Genomic DNA, 21,307 nt, shown 5'->3' with positions numbered 1-21,307 from the left:
TGAATGGCTAGCATCTCAGTCTGTAAAGTCGAACACCCATTTGAGAGCCTCCAACTATATACAGAGTTTCCTGCTTTAACTGCAGCTCCGGTTTCCTGTCCCTGCTGGTCTACTGACCCATCCGTGAAGTAAGTGAAGCTGTCGGATGCCATGTTTGCTTCTATATGCATCTGTGCAATGTGACGTAGCAGATGAGGATGTGTCTGGTTCTTCTTTCCGTCAAGAGCCATAATCTGAAAGTCTGCTGGCAGAGATTCCCAAGGGGCTTGTATAACAAAGTCTGCATGTATGTCGTCGACACCCCTCTCAGTGACTGTGTTTGCCATATCGAACGTATCGATGGCGTTTATCGCACAATGGGTCCACCTGTTGCTATTGGAGGCTCTTCTGTCCAGAGATAGTGCTCCAGTGAGCAAATCTTTAAGTGAACTGATTCTAGGTCTAGTCAATATCTTGGTCAGCATGCACGCAGCAATCCCCTTTACCCTTATTTCAATCGACGTTAGCTTTGTCTCTAGTCTTAGGTTCAGGATTTTAGTCCATCTGGGAGCACCTGTTATGACTCGCAATGCATCATTTTGAAGAACCTCAACGTTTGCCCACTGACCAGGAGAAAGAGTGAGCAAGGCAGGTGCTGCATAATCAACCAGGGAACGAACGGCGTGTATGTAAAACATTCTCAACACTCTGTGTCCCGCTCCTAGACGGGGCCCTGTGATTGCTCTCATTATATTTATTCGTGACTTTGCTTTCTCCTTTAGATATTGAATTTGCTTATTGAATGTCATCTTAAAATCAATCCACACTCCGAGATATCGATATTGTGGAACCCACTGAAGGTTAATGTCCTGAATGCGTAGGTGCCTGTCTGGAGCCTTGCCACCTAGTCTCATCGCCTTAGACTTCTGTGCAGATATTTTTAGCCCTAAAACACTGCATTCAGATGTCACTTGATCTAAAGCACCTTGAGCTTTATTTAGAAGTGAAGGACCCGTAACGACTAATGCTAGATCATCAGCATAGCTGAGCAATGTAACCCCTTCTGTAAAGGACATGGTAACAAGGTTTTCCATAAGGATGTTAAAAAGACTAGGACTGAGGACTCCTCCTTGTGGAGTCCCATTCTCGTGCAAGTGGTAGTCCGACACTTGTCCTTGCAACTTTACTCTGGCATACCTGTGACTTAGGTAATCTTGAATCCATGCTAGCATTTTCCCCCTCACACCTTTTTTAACTAAGGTGTGTAGTATTGCTGGCGGGCTTGCAAGTTCAAATGCTTTTTCCAGATCAAGGAAGACCACTATAGCTGGACCAGAGTTAACTGTTCCTAGTAATGTTGCTATGCAGTTGGCAGTACCTACACCTCTAGTGAAGCCAAATATGTGTTTATGAAGGTCTCCAGTCTTCCACAGTAGCCTATTTAAGACCATCCGTTCTGCAGTTTTACTAACGCATGATGTTAAGGAAATGGGTCTGTAATTGCCAGGTTCATTCGGCTTAGGAATCGGTATGATGTCTGCTTTCTTCCAAGAGGGCGGTAGTTTGCCTTGCTGCCAAGACGCATTGATGACGTCCAACATCCCTCGGTCTCCAGCAGGACCTGCATGTGCGATCATTGAGTATGTAATGTTATCAGCACCTGGTGCAGTGTCCTTACCACCCTTTTTGGCTCTGCTTAGTTCCTGTTCGGTGAAGGGACAGTCACATTCGTCATTTATAGCTAAGCCCTCATGAATGACTGTCATCCTCTCTTGTTTTAAGTGTTCTTGCTGCCTTCGGACCATTGCAGGAAGCTGATATGAAGCTGTTCTTTCTGCAAATTGGAGAGCAAGTCTCTCAGCCTCCTGCAATGGTTGAATACATGCCTTTGGCCGGGCTGGTCGACCTGATATAGTTTTAATCTGACCCCATATCTTGCCAAGACTACTATGTTCATTTAGAGTTTGACACCACTCAAACCATCTTGCCTCCTTTACTTCTCTAGAAACTCGCCTTGCTTCAGATATCACCGCTCGTAGCAGAGTTCTTCCTTCTGGTGTGGGGTTTCTCTTTAGATGTTTTCTGAAGATATTGACTCTGTGGTTCTGTTCTTTAACGTCATTACTATAGAACCAATAGTTCTTTCGTTTCGTGTTACCTGTGATAATGATTGGAATAGCTTTGCTCGCAGCAGCTGCAACGGCTTCCTGCAGATTGGTCTCGTGTATGTTCAAATCCTCAGGTGGCGTGTACGTTGCATACCATTTTTCAAGTTCTTCCTGGTATACATTCCAATTGGCCTTCCCTAAATTCCACCGAGGCCGCGCAGGAGGTGTAGGAGGTCGTGCCAGGTTGAGTGTCGTGACAGTAGCATAGTGGTCACTAGTGATCACCGGGTCTACTTCCCACTTCGCCTGTTGCTGGAGTGCTGTGGAGATGAATGTAAGATCAAGGGAACCTCCTAGAATGTGAGTGGGTTCCCCAGTGTTGAGAAGTGTAATTTCAGGTACTTCTCGCAGAGCTGCAGCTAAATGGCGCCCATCTGCATTGGCTGGCCCAGTTGCACCTAACTCTGGATGATGAGCATTAAAATCTCCAGCAAGAATTAAATTTTCCTGCGTGGCCAAGGCAAGCACTGCCTCTGCTTCTAGTTTATGTCTAGGGGGCTTGTAGACGTTGTATATGAGGAGCTCAAAATTAGCCATATTCACTGTAACTGCTAATACCTCTACTCCATCCCCACATGAAACCGAGTCTATTTTCTTGCTGGGTATGGTGTTTCCGACTAGGGTCATTAATCCTCTTAGTCTCCCCTGCTCATACGGGAGAACATAGTGCTGATATCCAGCTAATCTGAAGGATTTCGTGGCTGGGAAAAGAGTTTCTTCCAAAACGATTATATCTGCTCTCGTGCTGATTGCAGCCTCCTGAAGTGTGTGTTTTTTATTTCCAAGACCTTGTATGTTCCACTGCAGAATTCGTAATGGCCAGACGACGGGTTCGGTTGGTGTTGCTTGTTCTACTAGAACTCCTCCTCGGAATCGACCTCTATATTCACCGCCTCGCATGTCGTGTCGCTGCAAATCGGACTGCATTGATTGTTCGTGGTCATCCCCGACGTTGTTGGAATCTGTGCATAACTGTGGTCCATCGCTATGTTGTTGGAAGTGCTGCAGGTCGGACGGCATTGATTGTCCGTGGTCAACCCCGGCAATGTTGGAATATGTGCAGAACTGTGGTCCATCACTTTGTTGTTGGTATTGCTGCAAGTCGGACTGCATTGATTGCTCGCGGCCGTTTCTTGTGTTGGCGGAACCTGCGCATCTCTGCTGTTCAATACGTCTTTGTTGGCGTTGCTGCAGATCAGACTGCATTGGCTGGTGTTGTCTGTCTCCTGTGTTGGAAGAGTCTGTTGATCGTGGGTGGTCACTGCGTCTTGCAGTTGCGTTTGTGAATGTCGATGTTCCGGTGTCTTGACTAGCCGACTGTTGTCGGTAGTCAGTATGTCCAAGTTGCGTTGTTTGTCCTCTTGTGCTCCATCCTGTCGGAGACTGTCTATTTCTCGTGTAACTGTGGTCTGCTGCACGATCTTGTCCATTATCACACAAGTGATGTCATGAGTCTGTTGTTGGGAGGCGTTCTGCGTCATCTGTAGGCAATTGATAATGGTCTCTGCCATGATCTTCACGATGGTTTGCAGCTGGACCTCGGTAAAACTGTATAGCTGGTGAGTAGATTCCGAAAGTAAGTGTTTTCTGCTCATTTGCACTTGCTGGACTTCTGTAACACTTTCGTGTAATGTCTGATTCGGAATTGACAGATTCGGGAAATTTTGCTCTGTGAGAGCGGGTGGCTGTTGTGGCTGTGCACGAGTGTTCCAGACGGTGGTGTTGGTGGATGTACCGCTGGTCAGTGTGTTGACCCTGGCCTGAGCTGTCTGCACTTTTTGTTTCCGTGCAGAGCAGGTTGTGCTCCAGGCATGATGTTTGCCTCCACAATTTGGACATTTGGCTGTTGTGGTCTGGTTTGCCTTGTGCTTGGCAATACAGTCTGTGGTGGGATGTCTCAGGCTGCACACTCCGCACCTCTCCTGTCCTGTGCAGCGTGACTGATGGTGGCCGTATTTCTGACACCTGAAGCAGCGTAGGGGTTCCGGGACGTATGGCCTCTGTCGGTATGTCCCCCAATTTCCAAGACCGAAAGTTTCCGGCACATGTCCCATGACGGTCACCAGAACCTGACGCGTCGCTGCCTTGTCTACTTTTGTGTGGCAACGTTCCGCACTCAGGACTTGCTTGTGTTCTAGCACTGGATTCAGGGGAAAGTCGATGGGGTATCCCAAAAGCACGACTCGTGTGCGTCGTTCTGAAGGGTCCAGCTTTACCAAGCACACAGGTTTCCCCTGCAGGACTCTTACCTTCTCTAAGTAATGGGCAGTCTGTTGGTCTTGAGGTGTCAGTATTATTTCTCCCTTCAGGTTGACTGTAATGGAAAGTTTGAGCTCTGGTTGTTCTTTTTCCATCGCCGTTACTACTCCATATGCTGTAGGAAAGTGGTCGGTCTGCATGATCTTGAATTTCGGAAGAAGTGCAGAGGCTGGCGATGTCTGGTGTGAGACTGGTGGTGTCCTCCCCTGTCCCATACTGCTGTCCTGCGGCTGGGCTGTGGAGAGAGGAACAATGGCCGACATTGGCTGGCGTGAAACCGGTGGTGTCCGCTCCTGACTCATACTGCCGTCCCGCGGCAGCGTTGCGGACAGAGAAGCATTGACTGACACTGGCTGGTGTGTGACTGACGCTGTCCTTTCTAGGTCCATTACGTCCGCTGACTTGCTGGTAGAAGCAAGTGGTAAAGCCTCGATAGCAGTTTTCTTTGGGGCCTGCTGCACATCGGTCCCCCGTCCTTCCTCGTCCGAAAGCTGCTTCCATTCCCTCTTGCGCTGAGCCTTCCCCATGGCTCTCTACACGTAGTGAGAACCGACTCAAACCACCGGAGCAGCAGGCGACACGTCCTCACTGCACGGTAGCTCAGGAGCCCACCAGGAAAGGATCAGTAAACACGCTTGAAACTTACAATAACTTTAATTCACAAAGAATATACATTTACAACATTTACTATATACATAACACTGGAGACCCATGCAATGATAATTATATAATGATGATTACATAATGATAACTGTACAATGAGAGGCAAAAGTTTCAAATAATGAAAAGGAATTTTCTCTGATCATTAAACTGGCATCAGTGCACAATGTACAGTCAGTGTACGATACTTCTTCCAGCAGTATCGTACATCAAATTCCTAAACTAATTATTTTATCATTTCATTTCACATTTAGAGCTAATATAACAGTGTTATTGTATTTTTGCCAGAAACAAAACTTTAATATTATTTTTAATTTAAGAATTTAATTACAATAAATGTAACTTAGGTGCTATAAGGATTGACCTAAAGAGGTCGACAGAAGGTAGCCAATCTCCTGTCAGGTGAGCAGCTTTCCTCTTTGATTTAGAAATTTTAATTATTTTTTATCAATAGACACACTATAATTAAAAGAACATAAGAATCAAGGAAATTACAGCTGGCTTATTAGCCCATGCGTGACAGCTTCTATTTATGTCCACCCAAACTCATTTATATATATATATGTCTTGAAACAATCAAGGGATCTCACGTCTATTATTATTACCCTATAATTGGTTCCACAAATTGACAACCCTGTTACCGAACTAGTATTTTCCCTGTTTATTGTATACGTAATATTTATTGAAACGTGTTATGTATGAATAATTATCAGACGGGCCTGGATTACCCGGTAGGCAAACTAAGAACGTGTTCAAGACACCAAAAAAACTGGAGCACGTTTTATAAGAACACTTTGCTGAGTGTTGCCGGAACCTGTCTCTTACCACCTTGTCTAACTGTCTGTCTACCCCATCTATAAGTGTGTCTGACTGTCTGATAGTTGTACATTATCAGTGCAGTTAATTAATGTGTCGTGAATTATGCTTTGTATAATATCTGTTATAGTTGTTGCTGTTTAGGGGATTGGGGGGGTTTGTCAACCACACACCTATGAGACATAATTGCATAATTTCATTCACTAGAGTTCACTCGAGTACGAGACTCGAACCACCGACCCCACGGACGTGAGGTAGAAGTTTTACTACTGTACTATGAGACAGCCACAATACAAAATATTTTATAATTGCATAATGTTTGGAACTTAACCCATCCTCTTTCTGCAAAGGCATTGTCCTGGGTCCCTCTGGCATCCTTCCCCTTACTCCATCCCGCTCCCTCCATAACCCCCTTCTGGCGGATCTTCCACCATTAGCCTCAAAACCATGGAGGCCCATGTGCTGACACCCCCTTCAGCCCCTTCCTAAACGTTGCACCAAGGGGCTTAACCTGTTATGCATGTCTTAGGCTTCTGTTAAACAGAAGCTTCAGCTTCAGGTGCACATCCAGAAGGTGCTTTTGTTAACATATTCACGGTTTCGTGAATTATCTTGTAAAAGAAACTGACCAACACAAGAGTCTATTTATGCTCTCATCCAAAATATATGGGTAGTTGTGGTGGTGGTTGTGGTAGTGGTGGTGGTAGTGGTAGTGATGGTGGTAGTTGTGGTAGTGGTACTGGATGTGGTGGTGAGGGTGGTGGTAGTGATGGTGGTCGTCGTATTGGTGGTGGTGGTGGAAGTGGTAGTGGTAGTGGTAGTGTTGGTGGTGGTAGTGGTGGAGGTAGTGGTTGTGCCGTCATGCACATCGGCTCAACCTCACCCTCGCTCCCTTACGTATGTAGTTGTTGTTGTGATGCTGTTCTTGATTAATGTTGCTTGTTTCGGAGACATAAGTTGCTGGTCCAAAAATCCCCCCAAAATACAGTATGTCGATAGGTATATTGAGCCATTTTTAAGTGGCGAGAAAACAAGATGTGCCACGAGCATTCCACCTCTGGCTACTTCTGCCCTTTTCCTGGTTAGTCAGACGGTTTATCTAGTTACTCCCAGCATCATTTACCCAGGTTTGTCATCGTTTACCTGAAAAAAGCCTCGTCGACATTACTAATGTTTCATAAACAAAACTGTGCATATGAACAGTTTTGTTAAAGAAACATTGTACCTTTGTTTCTCAAAAAGAGAGTGTAAGAATCTCAATCCAACAAAAATAAGACAAATGCATTTATGTCAAAAATTACACTACTCATGAGAACACATACCGATATTATGATAACATGAACCAAGTTCATATTATATTCTCATATTTCTTCTTAGTAAACTTTATTCACATAGACTCTTCGTTTCATTGCATCATTCCGACGCCTCTGTTCAAGGAATGTTCTGAAGTAGCTGACATTATCACCTCATTAAAAAATATTCATTATGCGACCTCATCGTGAATAAATGTTTCTTGTGGAAATTAAAGTTCACGCCTCTTAATCTCCTGGTATTGTATATTTTTAATTGTTCATACTTCAAAGTTCAAATGTTTGTGTAGCAAATCTTTGTCATTTACATAATTTTCAGTTTGCCAGACACAACTAACGAAAATGTTATGAAAAGGATTGAATATTGAGAATGTTGATAAGAGTGTTTTCATACACTCTCAAATAGTAAGTGTATAAATATTGTCTTTGGAATAATTTGTAGCCAAGAGCAACTGTGAACGCCTGGTTAGTGGGTAATGGCACATAAGAACGTTGACCGGTGTAGGTATTGGGCTCTGTAGCCCTCACTTGCAGAGAGTCATTTCCGTGAGCAGAGAGTGTGTTCTCCTCTGGCACTTGTTTCCTGAGAGTGCGAGGTTTGGTGTTGACGTTGCCCTCCTGCTGCCAGCGGTGGATCCACCTGAAGACGGTGGTAACGCCTGTTTCCGTCTCTCTGGCGATGGCGTGGAGAGACTTGCCATCCATCCACATTTTCACAAACCTGGCCCGCTCTGCCACGGTTGTCATTTTTTTCGTCCGATGATGTTTCATTGATGCCCCTGCATGAAAAAACAGCAATAATTCAGCACTACTTCGTTTTATGGACAGATTCTGCACAGCATCAGCTTGATTAACACTCGAAACAGTGTTTGCCAAGTTTTTTTTATTTATTTAAGGAGATCCCTAAATTAATTATTTTTGTAGCTTTAAGGTCAACTGGGTTCCTAGTTGCAATTGTATAAGTTTTTAATATATAGTTCATAAATTACATTTATTTATGTAGATTTTTAGTTCTGTTTTATTCAATTACCGATATCTTCAGACAAAATGTAAATCACAACTATGGGTACCGGGCTCAACAACTAATGACAGCGACTGAATATTGGAACTTGATCGATTTGAACCCTTTCCATCTTGAAATGAATATCTTATTCACATCTTATGTTTGTTTGTAAATAATTACTCAGTGTTTCAAGACACTGTTTGGAAAGTGCGAGTGGTGAGGGAGTTTTTGCGTTCCACTTAAGCCCCTTTTCAGGATCCCAAGGCCTGGTGTAGTGCTGTGTGGTGGTGTTGGAATCCCATTGGCTTCCACCACCACCACGTAAGCCCCAGTCAAGATTCCCTAAGCCTGGTGTAGCTGTATTGTGATGTTGAAAATCCACTGACATCCATCACACAGCTGTACGCCAGGCCCTTGGTTCCAATATCACCACTCAGTCCGACGCCATGCCTGTCCATTTATTTCATATTGTAATAGTATATGTAAAATTAGATGTAATAATAGCACAATGAAATGTATATGCAAAACATATGTATTAATGCGTAGACCTTGTGTGAGGCTGGAAAGGCTCGCCAGTTTGCATTTTGAAGGTTTGCAATTGGCTCGCCACCAGGGGTGGCGAGCCTATTGCAAACTTGCTGAGGGTGGCACAGAAGAAAATTCTGCTGGCACATGGCGTTCAATGCCGTCCCTTGATTCTTTAATCACCACCTATAAATCTATATAAATAAAAATGGAAATGTTCGTTTGTTTAAAATCGCTAATCTCCGAAAGTTCTTCGCCGATTTCTTTGAAATTTTCACACAACGTTCCATTCGCAACCATACTATATAGATGTTACGTCTGTCAAGGGAATAAAGTTTTTTTTTTTTTTAAACTGTGTTTTTCGTATGGTTTTCATGTGAGGGAAATCTTCGAAACCTCTTTACCAATTGCTTTGAAATTTTGACACAACGTTACATTCGAATAGGTGCCTATTTTTTATACCTACTATATACATGCCTCATCTGTGACAGGAAAAAACATTTTTTTTTTAACTGTGCCCTCTGTTGGACGTAAGAACAACACACGCTTAAATCTCCGAAAGATCTTCACCGGTTGCTTTGAAATTTTTACACAACGTTCCTTTCGAATACGCGCATGTTTTTATATACCTTTGTTACGGACCCGAGTCCAGCGTCGTAGCACGGAGCAGTGACGACAACGCCATCTGTGAGTCAGCTCCCGAAACCCCTCCAAATGGACGACGCCATCTGTGAGTCAGCTCCCGAAACCCCTCCAAATGGACGACGCCATCTAGTGAGGACGGAATATACCGGCCACAGGTGCTGGATTCCCGTCTTGATCAGCTCATAACATAGCCGCTGCTGACCTCTGGTGAGGTGGCGCTTAGACAGCAACGCCATCTATGGAGTGGATAGGTGGACGTTTGTGTCTAAGCCTGTAAGTGAGGTTCCCTAGCCCCAGTACTAATGACGTGTCTGATTACAGAGTCGACCTGGGACTGCTGTATTGGACGATGGATCAGTCTACCCAAGGCAGCCAAAGTCTCTCCACGAATTTCCTCTGAAGAAGCTGTGAGTCACCCCCGGACGAACACTGTTGAGAGTGTTAGCCTGCCTGTGACGTGGCAGAGTCGAGGAATCGTCGTATCCGGGGCTGGCTGGTGGAGGAGACTAGCCACTGTGGTACTGAGAGAGGAGAGTGATCAGCGTAATCACACGAGGCTCCTGCCTAGGGCTCGCAACCCTAGTATCGGTCGCGGAGTGGCCTACACAGCGGAGCTGATTGGAACCTGCCAGCTACAGGCTGGATTGTGGTTGAAGGCCTCCACGACGGAGCACCCAGTGGGACGGTGATTTGGCTGGCCTGTGGCCAGGGTAGATTCGCCGAGAGAAGCCAAGAGGATTCATCGTGGGCCACGAAGAAGGGAACCAGGGCTACTCATCGTGAGCACCGTGAAGCAGCCTGTGTCTTCAGAGGAAGACGATTCTGTACATTGTGTATTTATACCCCCGTGCGATAGTTTATTTATTTATTTGTGGTGGTGGTGATTATATATATAAAGCAGTGCATTTGTATCCCTTCCCCTTTAATTTAACTTGCGTTATGGAACACACCCCTTGAAAGCCACTACTAACTTGGGGCCGGATACCCAGACTCTAATGACATCAGAGAAAAACCCGGTTGCGACCCAGTTTTTCGACCCATTGCGACCCGTAACAACCTTCTGTATAAATGCCACACTTGTGGCAGGTAAAAACATTTTTTTTAAGAAACAACGCCATCTGTTGCACTTAAGAACAACACACACTATACTTAACATGTTACGATTCTGTTTCATTGTTTCCAATTGCTTTAACAAACTGAATTTTCATAGAATTCGATTTATTTTCATTTTTATTTAATTATTTTGTGTGACATTGCATTGGAATTGAGCTGTGTTGTTTACCATCCTGTTCATTTTGTGAGTAAAAGTATGGATATTACATCTGTAACAGGTAAAAACATGCTTTTTTTGAAAAACAACGCCATCTGTTGCAAGATGGAGTAACACAGGCTCTACTAAATATGTTACAATTCCATTTCAATGTTTCCAATTTCATTGATAAATTTGAATTTTCATAATTTTCTAATTAATTTAATTTTGATTTAATTATTTTGAGGTATATTGCGTTGGAATTGAGCTGTGTTGTTTACCATATTGTTCATTTCGTGATTATAACTTAATTTTTTTAATTGTTTTTATTTTGTTTTTTAACTGTTTTTCTTATATTTCAGTGATGGGAACATCAGATCATTTGGGATTTCATCGGGCGAAGGAGTGGGGAATGATGGGGAGGAATAAAGGATGGGATTGGGGGATGGTGGGGAGGACGAAGGGACAGGGGAGTGGTGGATGGTGGGGAGGATGAGGGGGACGGGGGAGGGGGGGGTATGGTAGGGAGGACGAGGGAACGGGGTAGTGGGAGAAGGTGGGGGAGGGCGAAGGGATGGTTGAGTGGGGAATAGTTAGGAGGATGGGGGGGGGGGGACACTGGAGTGAGGGATGGTGGGGAGGACAAAGGGACGGAGGCGAGAGGGAATGGAGAGGAGGACGAGGAGACAGGGGAGTGTGGAATGGTTGGAAACACGAAGGGGACGGGGGGTGAGGAATGGTTGGGAGGACGAAGGGATAGGGAAGGGGGGGGGGAATGGTGGAGAGGACTGGGAGACAGAGGAAGGTTGGTGTGGCTAAGCAACGCACACACATTGCTGAGCCACAGCAATGCGTGGCCGAGTACAGCTAATCAATATCAATAAAAATGTAAATGTTCGTTTGTTCAAAATCGTTAATCTCCGAAAGTTCTTCACTGATTGCTTTGAAATTTTCTCACAAAGTTTCATTTGCATCAGAGCTGGTTTTTATATACATACTATATAGATCTATATATGTTACGGGAAAAAACATGCTTTTTTAAAACACTGTGTTTTTCATGAGACTGAAATCTTCGAAGCCTCTTTACTGATCGCTTTGAAATTTTGACACAACGTTGCACTTGAATAGGCGCTTGTTTTTATTTACCTACTATATAAATGCCTCACCCGTAACAGGAAATACGTGCTCTTTTTGAAAAACAGAGCCTTCTTCTGGAAGTAAGAGCAACACGTTGTATTCTCCGAAAGTTCTTCACCGATTGGTTTGAAATTTTGACACAATGCTCCAATCGAATACGTGTGTGTTTTTATATACCTTCTATTCAGATGCAACACCTGTGATAGGTAAAAACATGTTTTTTATAGAGTACCATCTGTTGCAAGTAACACATGCCATTCTAAACATGTTAGGATTCCATTTTAATGTTTCCTATTTCATTGATAAATTAAATTTTTATAAATTTCGATTTATTTTCATATTATTTGCACTAAAGAGGCACCCTTCTTGAGTTTTGATGGGCACATGTACAAGCAAGTAGATGGGGTCGCCATGGGTTCTCCCCTAGGTGTCCTGCTTGCGAACTTCTACATGGGCACCATAGAACAGATGGTCTTAGTGGACATGGACTTGAAACCTGCCATATACTGCAGGTACGTTGATGATATTTTTAAGCATGTACCTGATGTCAGACGTCTGCAGCAGCTGAAGGAGGCATTCGAGCAAAATTCGGTGTTCAGTTTCACTTAAGAGATGGAGAGTGATGGTAGGCTGCTCTTTCTAGATGTAACAGTTATTGAGAGGAATGGTGGCTTCAGCACTGCAATCTACACTAAGAAAACGAACATAGGAATGCGCCTTAATGCCAACAGTGACTGTCCAGACAGGTACAAGAGGAGTGTCGTCAGTGCTTACGTCGACGGAGCACTCACTCACAGCTCTGGTTGGAAGCAGGTCGAAGAAGAACTCTGTAGAGTAAGCCAGGTCCTAGTCATTAATGGCTTCTCTAACGGGTATGTCGAAGACGTCAGCAAAGGAAAGGTGAAACGTCATGCAACCTCTTTAGAGGTTGCATGACGTTTCACCTAACTAACCTAACATTAGGTTTCACCTAATTGTGTTTCACTAACACAACTAACACAACACTTGTACCTCCTATTAGACTGTTTTACAAGAACTTCTTGACCAAACTACACACTCGAAAGTGAAGGGACGACGACATATCGGTCCGTCCTGGACCATTCTCAAGTCGATTGTGATGATGGAATTGATAGAGTGATTGAAAAAGATTAAGCCACTCAACAGGTAGCACGGGCATGAATGGCCGTAAGATGAGGGAAGGAGGCAAAGAAAATAAATGGACAAGAGAGAGGTGAGGAGAAGAAAATCTTAGAGGAAGAAAAAGCAAGGCAAAAGGTACGAAAGGTAAGGAGGATAAAGAGGATAGAAATAGGAATAAGAATATAAGAACAAAGGTAACTGCAGAAGGCCTATTTGCCCATATGAGGCAGCTCCTATTTATAACCACTCAATAAGAAGGAAATAATATGAAGGAGGGCTAAATACTCTCTCTCTGACTGTGTTACCAACCTTTCATCTTTCTTTCTTTCTTTCTAAGCACCAGCTAGAACTTCTTGGTCTTGGTATTTCTTTTTCTACTTCCAATGGTCCGCGGTCTGGCATTGGCCTCATTAGTTCCTTTGACAAGTTTGTCAATTCTCACTCTAGTACTCTTTCGGACCTGTCGTCCTTTAGACAGTCAGGTCCTTCTGTAGTAACCATTGTTCATTCTTATATTCGTATTCCTATTACTATCCCCTTTAATACACCTTACCATTCGTACCTTTAGCCTTGCTCTTTCTTCCTCTACGATTTTCTTCTCCTCACCTCTATCTTGCTTATTTATTGCCTTTGCCTCCTTCCCTAATCCACAGCCCCGCTCCTGTGCCAGGTAAGTTCACTACGGGATCACCATAGCCCGTGCTACTTGCCCCGCTCCTGTGCCAGGTAAGTTCACTACGGGATCACCATAGCCCGTGCTACTTGCCCCGCTCCTGTGCCAGGTAAGTTCACTACGGGATCACCATAGCCCGTGCTACTTTGGAACTTTTGTTCTAAGAAGCTGAATCTAAAACAACAACAACAACTTCCCTAAGTTTACGGGTTAAGCATGCCGTGCTACCTCTACCTCTTGGGTGGCTTAATCTTTATCAATGAATCAATCAATTCCCTCATAACAATCACCTTCAGAATGGTCCAGGACGGACCGAAACGTCGTCGTCCCTTCACTTTCTAGTATGTGGTTTGAACAGCATATTTCAGCAATGTTATTTTGACTCCTCGTCTGAATACAGGAACTTCTTTTCAACGGCTCACACAAAAGAGGAAAGTGTCCTGAAAGATATTATTAATAGGAGCGTTATCCCCACTGATACAAATCAGAAGATGCAATAAACAATTTACTCAAAAAAAAAAAAAAAACGGCCAACCTACTAATGAAGAACTCCCCAGACACCAAACAGAACGCCTTGACATAAACAAACGTCGTCTATTCCTTCACATGCCCACTTGGGGACTGTCAGCCCCTAAGATCTCAGTACAACGTCAAGACAACAACGTCTCTTTCTAAGCGATAAACAACAGTGCTCCATCAATGCATAAACAATGCACAAACAACGGGGCTCCATCAAGGAGCATATAATCTCCTCACACAACCAGACCATCACCAGGAAAATCTTAACAAGCAACACCGAAATAATCGACAGATACAACGATAACAGGAGGCTAGACATCAGCGAGGCCCTACACATCAAAAAGTCAAAACCAGCAATCAACAGCCAATTAACAGATAATTACATACTACCCACTTCAAGACCCCAAACAAGCACAGAAGCAAGCAGATAAAATATAGATCCATGGTTATATACCCATATTATCCATTGATTCGTAATCTGTCTTTTCCTGATGATTTGTTTCCGGTCACCTCATCCAAAAACATTTGTATCAAATCACCTCACCCTGAAACAAATACAAGCATGAAACGGAGTACATAAAAAATTAGTCTCTGAAAATGGGAGAAGTCTTGCGAAACGCTTCTAGGCTTCAGACCATAAATAAAAATGTAAGAATGTACTCTGGGGAGTTACTTTACCAATTACCCTCGACAGTGAAGAAAAATGTATGAAATATTGAGAAGATTCGTGTTAGAATTTTTAATATATATATATATATATATATATATATATATATATATATATATATATATATATATATATATATATATATATATATATATATATATATATATATATATACATATATATATATATATATATATATATATATATATGTCGTACCTAGTAGCCAGAACTCACTTCTCAGCCTACTATTCAAGGCCCGATTTGCCTAATAAGCCAAGTTTTCCTGAATTAATATATTTACTATAATTTTTTTCTTATGAAATGATAAAGCAACCCTTTTCTCTATGTGTGAGGTCATTTTTTTTTTATTGGAGTTAAAATTAACGTAGATATATGACCGAACCTAACCAACCCTACCTAACCTAACCTAACCTATATTTATAGGTAAGGTTAGGTTAGGTAGCCAAAAAAAGCTAGGTTAGGTTAGGTTAGGTAGGTTAGGTAGACGAAAAAACATTAATTCATGAAAACTTGGCTTATTAGGCAAATCGGGCCTTGAATAGTAGGCTGAGAAGTGCGTTCTGGCTATTAGGTACGACATATATATATATATATATATATATACATACATATGTTGTACCTAGTAGCCAGAACGTCGTACTCGGCCTATTATGCAAGGCCCGATTTGCCTAATAAGCCAAGTTTTCCTGAATTAATATATATATATATATAAATATATATATATATATATATATATATATATATATATATATATATATATATATATATATATATATATATATATATATATATATATATATTAATATATATATATATATATTAATATATATATATATATATATATATATATATATATATATATATATATATATATATATATATATATATATATATATATATATATATATATATATATATGCAATTGACGATCACAAAACACTGATCATTTTATGTGGAAAATCCACAGAGAAATATGAAATGAGGTGAACGTTTCGGCTTTGTTAAAGCCTTTGTCAACACCAGACTGACTACAATTTTATAATTTTTTCCTTATGAAATGATAAAGCTACCCATTTCATTATGTATGAGGTCAACTTTATTTTATTGGGGTTAAAATTAACGTAGATATATGACCGAACCTAACCAACCCTACCTAACCTAACCTAACCTATCTTTATAGGCTAGGTTAGGTTAGGTAGCCGAAAATGTTAGGTTAAGTTAGGTTAGGTAGGTTAGGTAGTCGAAAAAGCATTAGTTCATGAAAACTTGGCTTATTAGGCAAATCGGGCCTTGCATAGTAGGCTGAGAAGTGCGTTCTGGCTAATAGGTACGACATATGTATATATATATATATATATATATATATATATATATATATATATATATATATATATATATATATATATATATATGCGAACAAGCCTGAATGGTCCCCAGGACTATATGCAACTGAAAACTCACTGCCCAGAAGTGTGTGCAAGGTTGTAGTGTCCTTCGTTACCGTTTGGACGAATATCTAGCGAAAATGAACCTCATAGTCTCTGACCAAACTAAATTCCGAAGGGTAATGAAGGACATTACAGCCGAATTGAAAGCAAAGGTCAACAAATTGATCGAAACTGTGAACGCCAAGAAATCCGGACTCCACCTGCCAAAGATTATTGGGGAATACAAACCTGGATACGCGAATGGAAATGTCAAGACACACAAGCCTGGAGACCCACTTTGGCTAATCATCAGCCAGGTACCCACACCCACATACAGACTGGCGAAGCGACTCAATGGCTTGCTGACTTCTTATGTCCCTTGCGCCTTCAGCCTGAAGTCTCCAAAGGAATTTATTGACTTACTGTGGGGAACACGGACCACAGGGCATAAGAGTCTCGTTGGACGTAGAATCACTGTTTACCAACGTACCTGTGGATATAACAATTGGGATGATAGCGGACAGAGTGTATCGTGATCCGGCCTGTACTCCTCTTGACATACAAGAAAACATTCTAAGGAATCTACTCCAAGCTTGTACTAAAGAGGCACTCTTCTTGAGCCCGGATGGGCTCAAGAAGGGTGCCATCTACTTGCTACGTATAAGCAAGTAGATGGGGTCGCCATGGGTTCTCCCCTAGGTGTCCTGTTTGCAAACTTCTACATGGGTACCATCGAATAAAAGGTCTTAGTCGACATGAACTTGAAACCGGCCATATACTGCAGGTATGTTGACGACATTTTTACACAAGTACCTGATGTCAGACATCTGCAGGAGCTGAACGAGGCAATTGGGCGGAATTATGTGTTGTGTTTCACTTACGAGATGGAGAAGGATGGGAAGCTGCCCTTTCTAGATGTAACAGTCATGGAAAGGAGCGAGGTTTCCACACTGCAGTTTACACTAAGGAATCAAACATAGGAATGTGCCTCAATGCCAACAATGACGCCCAGACAGGTACAAGTGGAATGTTGTTAACGCTTATGTCGACCGTGCTCTCAGCCACAGCTCAGGATGGAAGCAAGTCGATGAAGAACTCTGTAGGGTAAGGCCGGTCCTAGTCAACAACGGCTTCTCCAATGGTTTCGTTGAAGACATCATAAGAAGGAAGGTGAAACGCCATGCAACCTCTGAAGAGACAACTAACACAACACCTGTACCCTCTATTAGACTATTTTACAGGAACTACTTTTCCACAGCTCATAAAACGGAGGAAAGGGGTCCTGAATGATATTGTTAATAGGAACGTTATCCCTACAGACAAAAATCAGAAGATACAATTAACGATTTACTATAAAACCAAAAAAACGGCCAACCAACTCCTGAGAAACTTTCCAGACACAAAGCAGAACGCTTTAAAAGAGACCAATGTCGTCTATGCTGTCAAATGCCCACTTGGGGACTGTAAGCCTCAAAGAACTCAGTATATAGGCAAGAAAACATAATCTCTTTCCAGGCGATTAACGATGCATAAGCAATAGGGCTCCATTAAGGAACATATAATCTCTTCCCACAACCAGACCATCACCAGAGAAGTCTTAACAAAAAACACAGAATTCATCGATAAATACAGCGATAGCAGGCGGCTTGATATCTGCGAAGCATTACACATCAAGACGTCAACACCAGCGATCAACAGCCAATTAATGCACAACTATATTCTACTCACTTCAAGACTCCGCGCCAATATAGAAGCATCAAAAAATATGGGCCAATAGGCCCTTTGCAGTTACTTCCATTCTTCCCTTTAACTTACCCAATTTTATACCCATTGTTTGGTGTTCTGTCTTGTGTTGAAAGTTTGTTTTCACCTCATCCAAAACTGTTGTAACATATCACTTCACCCAAATGCAGGTACATAAGATAAAAGGTTAAAATAAGTCTAAATTATAGCATAGTAGAACTCTGTTTAGTGTTTGTATAGTTGTGTGTGTGTAAATTAAAGTCTTTGAAAATGTAATAAGTTACTACGAAACAAGTTCAAGTGTCGCGTCAGACTAGAAATAAAAAATGAATTTTGGAGAATTGATTTTTGAATTACCACCAACAGTGAAAATAAATGTACGAAAGATTGAGAAAATTCGTGTTAGAATTATTAATCTTACTTTTTCGGTCATATTTAATAATATATGTCTACAGAAAAGACTGCTACCAATATATATATATATATATATATATATATATATATATATATATATATATATATATATATATATATATATATATATATATATATATATATATATATATATGTCGTACCTAGTAGCCAGAACGCACTTTTCAGCCTACTATGCAAGGCCCGATTTGCCTAATAAGCCAAGTTTTCATGAATTATTTGTTTTGCGACTACCTAACCTACCTAACCTAACCTAACCTAACTTTTTCCGAATTAAATCCGAATTAAATCCGAATTCAAAATCAATCACGATTTTCAATTAAATCGTGATTGACCATCACGACCGGACAAAAGGAAGTGATAGCCAAAGCTATTTGAACCACTTCCCCGCCAGCACTCAGATGGTAATCTTGGGCATAGCATTTCATCAAATCACCTCATTCTTTGGGGCACACGTGAGGAACACAAATGCGAACAAGCCTGAATGGTCCCCAGGACTATATGCAAATGAGGTGATTTGATAAAATGCTATGCCCAAGATTACCATCTGAGTGCCAGTGGGGAAGTGGTTCAAATAGCTTCGGCTATCACTTCCTTTTGTCCGGTCGTGATGGTCAAGTGAATTTAGGCATCCTGTAGATACCAGTTGCGTTGCTCCTGGCAGTATGGGTTCGAGTCACTTCTGTGGTGTGAGTTTTCAGTCGCATATAGTCCTGGGGACCATTCAGGCTTGTTCGCATTTGTGTTCCTCACGTGTGCCCCAAAGAATGAGGTGATTTGATAAAATACTATGCTCAAGATTACCATCCGAGTGCCGGCAGGGAAGTGGTTCAAATAGCTTCGGCTATCACTTCCTTTTGTCCAGTCCTGATGGTTAAGCGGATTAAGGCGTCCTGTATATATCAGTTGTGTTGCTCCTGGCAGTATGGGTTCGAGTCACTTCTGCTGTGTGAGTTTTCAGTCGCATATAGTCCTGGGGACCATTCAGGCTTGTTTGCATTTGTGATCCTCACGTGTGCCCCAAAGAATGAGGTGATTTGATAAAATGCTGTGCCCAAGATTACCATCCGAGTGCCGGCGGGGAAGTGGTTCAAATAGCTTCGGCTATCACGTCCTTTTGTCCGGTCCTGATGGTCAAGCGGATTAAGGCGTCCTGTATATATCAGTTGTGTTCCCCCTGGCAGTATGGGTTCGAGTCACTTCTGGGGTGTGAGTTTTCAGTCTTCATATATATATATATATATATATATATTAGTATATTTTGGTAGCAGTCTTTCCTGTAGACATATTTTATTAAATATGACCGAAAAAGTAAGATTAATAATTCTAACACGAATTTTCTCAATCTTTCGTACATTATGCTTCACTGTTGGAGGTAAATCAAAAATCACTTCTCCAAAATTCATTTTTATTTCTAGTCTGACGCGACACGGGCGCGTTTCGTAAAACTTATTACATTTTCAAAGACTTCACAAATACACAACTGATTAGAACTTGCGTTTCCCTGATTTTATATCTACATTTGAGTGAGGTGGGAAGGGTGATGTGGCATTACATTTGAGTGAGGTGGGAAGGATGATGTGGCATTAGAGGATATTAATAGGGTATTAAAAGTATCAACACAAGACAGAACACGAAACAATGGATATTGAATAGAAGTGTTTGTAGAAAGCCTATTGGTCCATATTTCTTGATACTTCTATATTGGAGCGGAGTCTTGAGGTGGGTAGAATATAGTTGTGCAATAATTGGCTGTTGATTGCTGGTGTTGACTTCTTGATGTGTAGTGCCTCGCAAACGTCAAGCCGCCTGCTATCGCTGTATCTATCGATGATTTCTGTGTTGTTTACTAGGATTTCTCTGGCGATGGTTTGGTTATGGGAAGAGATTATATGTTCCTTAATGGAGCCCTGTTGTTTATGCATCGTTAAACGCCTAGAAAGAGATGTTGTTGTCTTGCCTATATACTGGGTTTTTTGGAGCTTACAGTCCCCAAGTGGGCATTTGAAGGCATAGACGACGTTAGTCTCTTTTAAAGCGTTCTGTTTCGTGTCTGGAGAGTTTCTCATGAGTAGGCTGGCCGTTTTTCTGGTTTTATAGTAAATCGTCAGTTGTATCCTCTGATTTTTGTCTGTAGGGATAACGTTTCTATTAACAATATCTTTCAGGACCCTTTCCTCTGTTTTATGAGCTGTGGAAAAGAAGTTCCTGTAAAATAGTCTAATAGGGGGTATAGGTGTTGTGTTAGTTGTCTCTTCGGAGGTTGCATGGCTTTTCACTTTCCTTCTTATGATGTCTTCGATGAAACCATTGGAGAAGCCGTTATTGACTAGAACCTGCCTTACCCTACAGAGTTCTTCGTCGACTTGCTTCCATTCTGAGCTGTGGCTGAGAGCACGGTCGACGTATGCGTTAACAACACTCCTCTTGTACCTGTCAGGGCAGTCGCTGTTGGCATTTAGGCACATTCCTATGTTTGTTTCCTTTGTGTAGACTGCAGTGTGGAAACCTCCGCCCTTTTCCATGACTGTTACATCTAGAAAAGGCAGCTTCCCATCCTTTTCCGTCTCGTAAGTGAAACGCAGCACGGAACTCTGCTCAAATGCCTCCTTCAGCTCCTGCAGATGTCTGACATCAGGTACCTGTGTAAAAATGTCGTCAACATACCTGCAGTATATGGCCGGTTTCAAGTTCATGTCGACTAAGACTTTTTGCTCGATGGTACCCATGTAGAAGTTTGCAAACAGGACACCTAGGGGAGAACCCATAGCGACCCCATCTACTTGCTTATACATATGCCCATCCGGGCTCAAGAAGGGTGCCTCTTTAGTACAAGCTTGGAGTAGTTTCCTCAGAATACTTTCTGGCATGTCAAGAGGAGTACAGGCTGGATCACGATACACTCTGTCGGCTATCATTCCGATTGTCTCGTCC

The 21,307-nt window shown here is 42.1% G+C and overlaps 1 protein-coding gene across 1 annotated transcript in view; it reads right to left on the bottom strand.

Moving 5' to 3' along the window:
- LOC123749422 (glutamate receptor ionotropic, kainate 2-like) overlaps window positions 1-7,903 on the bottom strand; it is a 146,363-nt gene extending 138,460 nt beyond the window's left edge. The window contains exons 1-2 of the mRNA XM_069335563.1: window positions 7,721-7,903; window positions 3,532-3,679 (exon numbers count right to left, since the gene is read on the bottom strand). Of these exons, the coding sequence (XP_069191664.1) occupies window positions 3,532-3,679; window positions 7,721-7,903 (331 nt within the window). The remainder of the gene's footprint in view (window positions 1-3,531; window positions 3,680-7,720) is intronic.
- Window positions 7,904-21,307: the final 13,404 nt, after the last annotated feature.

The sequence above is a fragment of the Procambarus clarkii genome, chromosome 4 (assembly GCF_040958095.1).
Source record: "Procambarus clarkii isolate CNS0578487 chromosome 4, FALCON_Pclarkii_2.0, whole genome shotgun sequence".
Classification (NCBI taxonomy): domain Eukaryota; kingdom Metazoa; phylum Arthropoda; class Malacostraca; order Decapoda; family Cambaridae; genus Procambarus; species Procambarus clarkii.
Note: the sequence above shows the minus strand (reverse complement) of the source record. Positions and strands in the feature narration are given on the sequence as shown.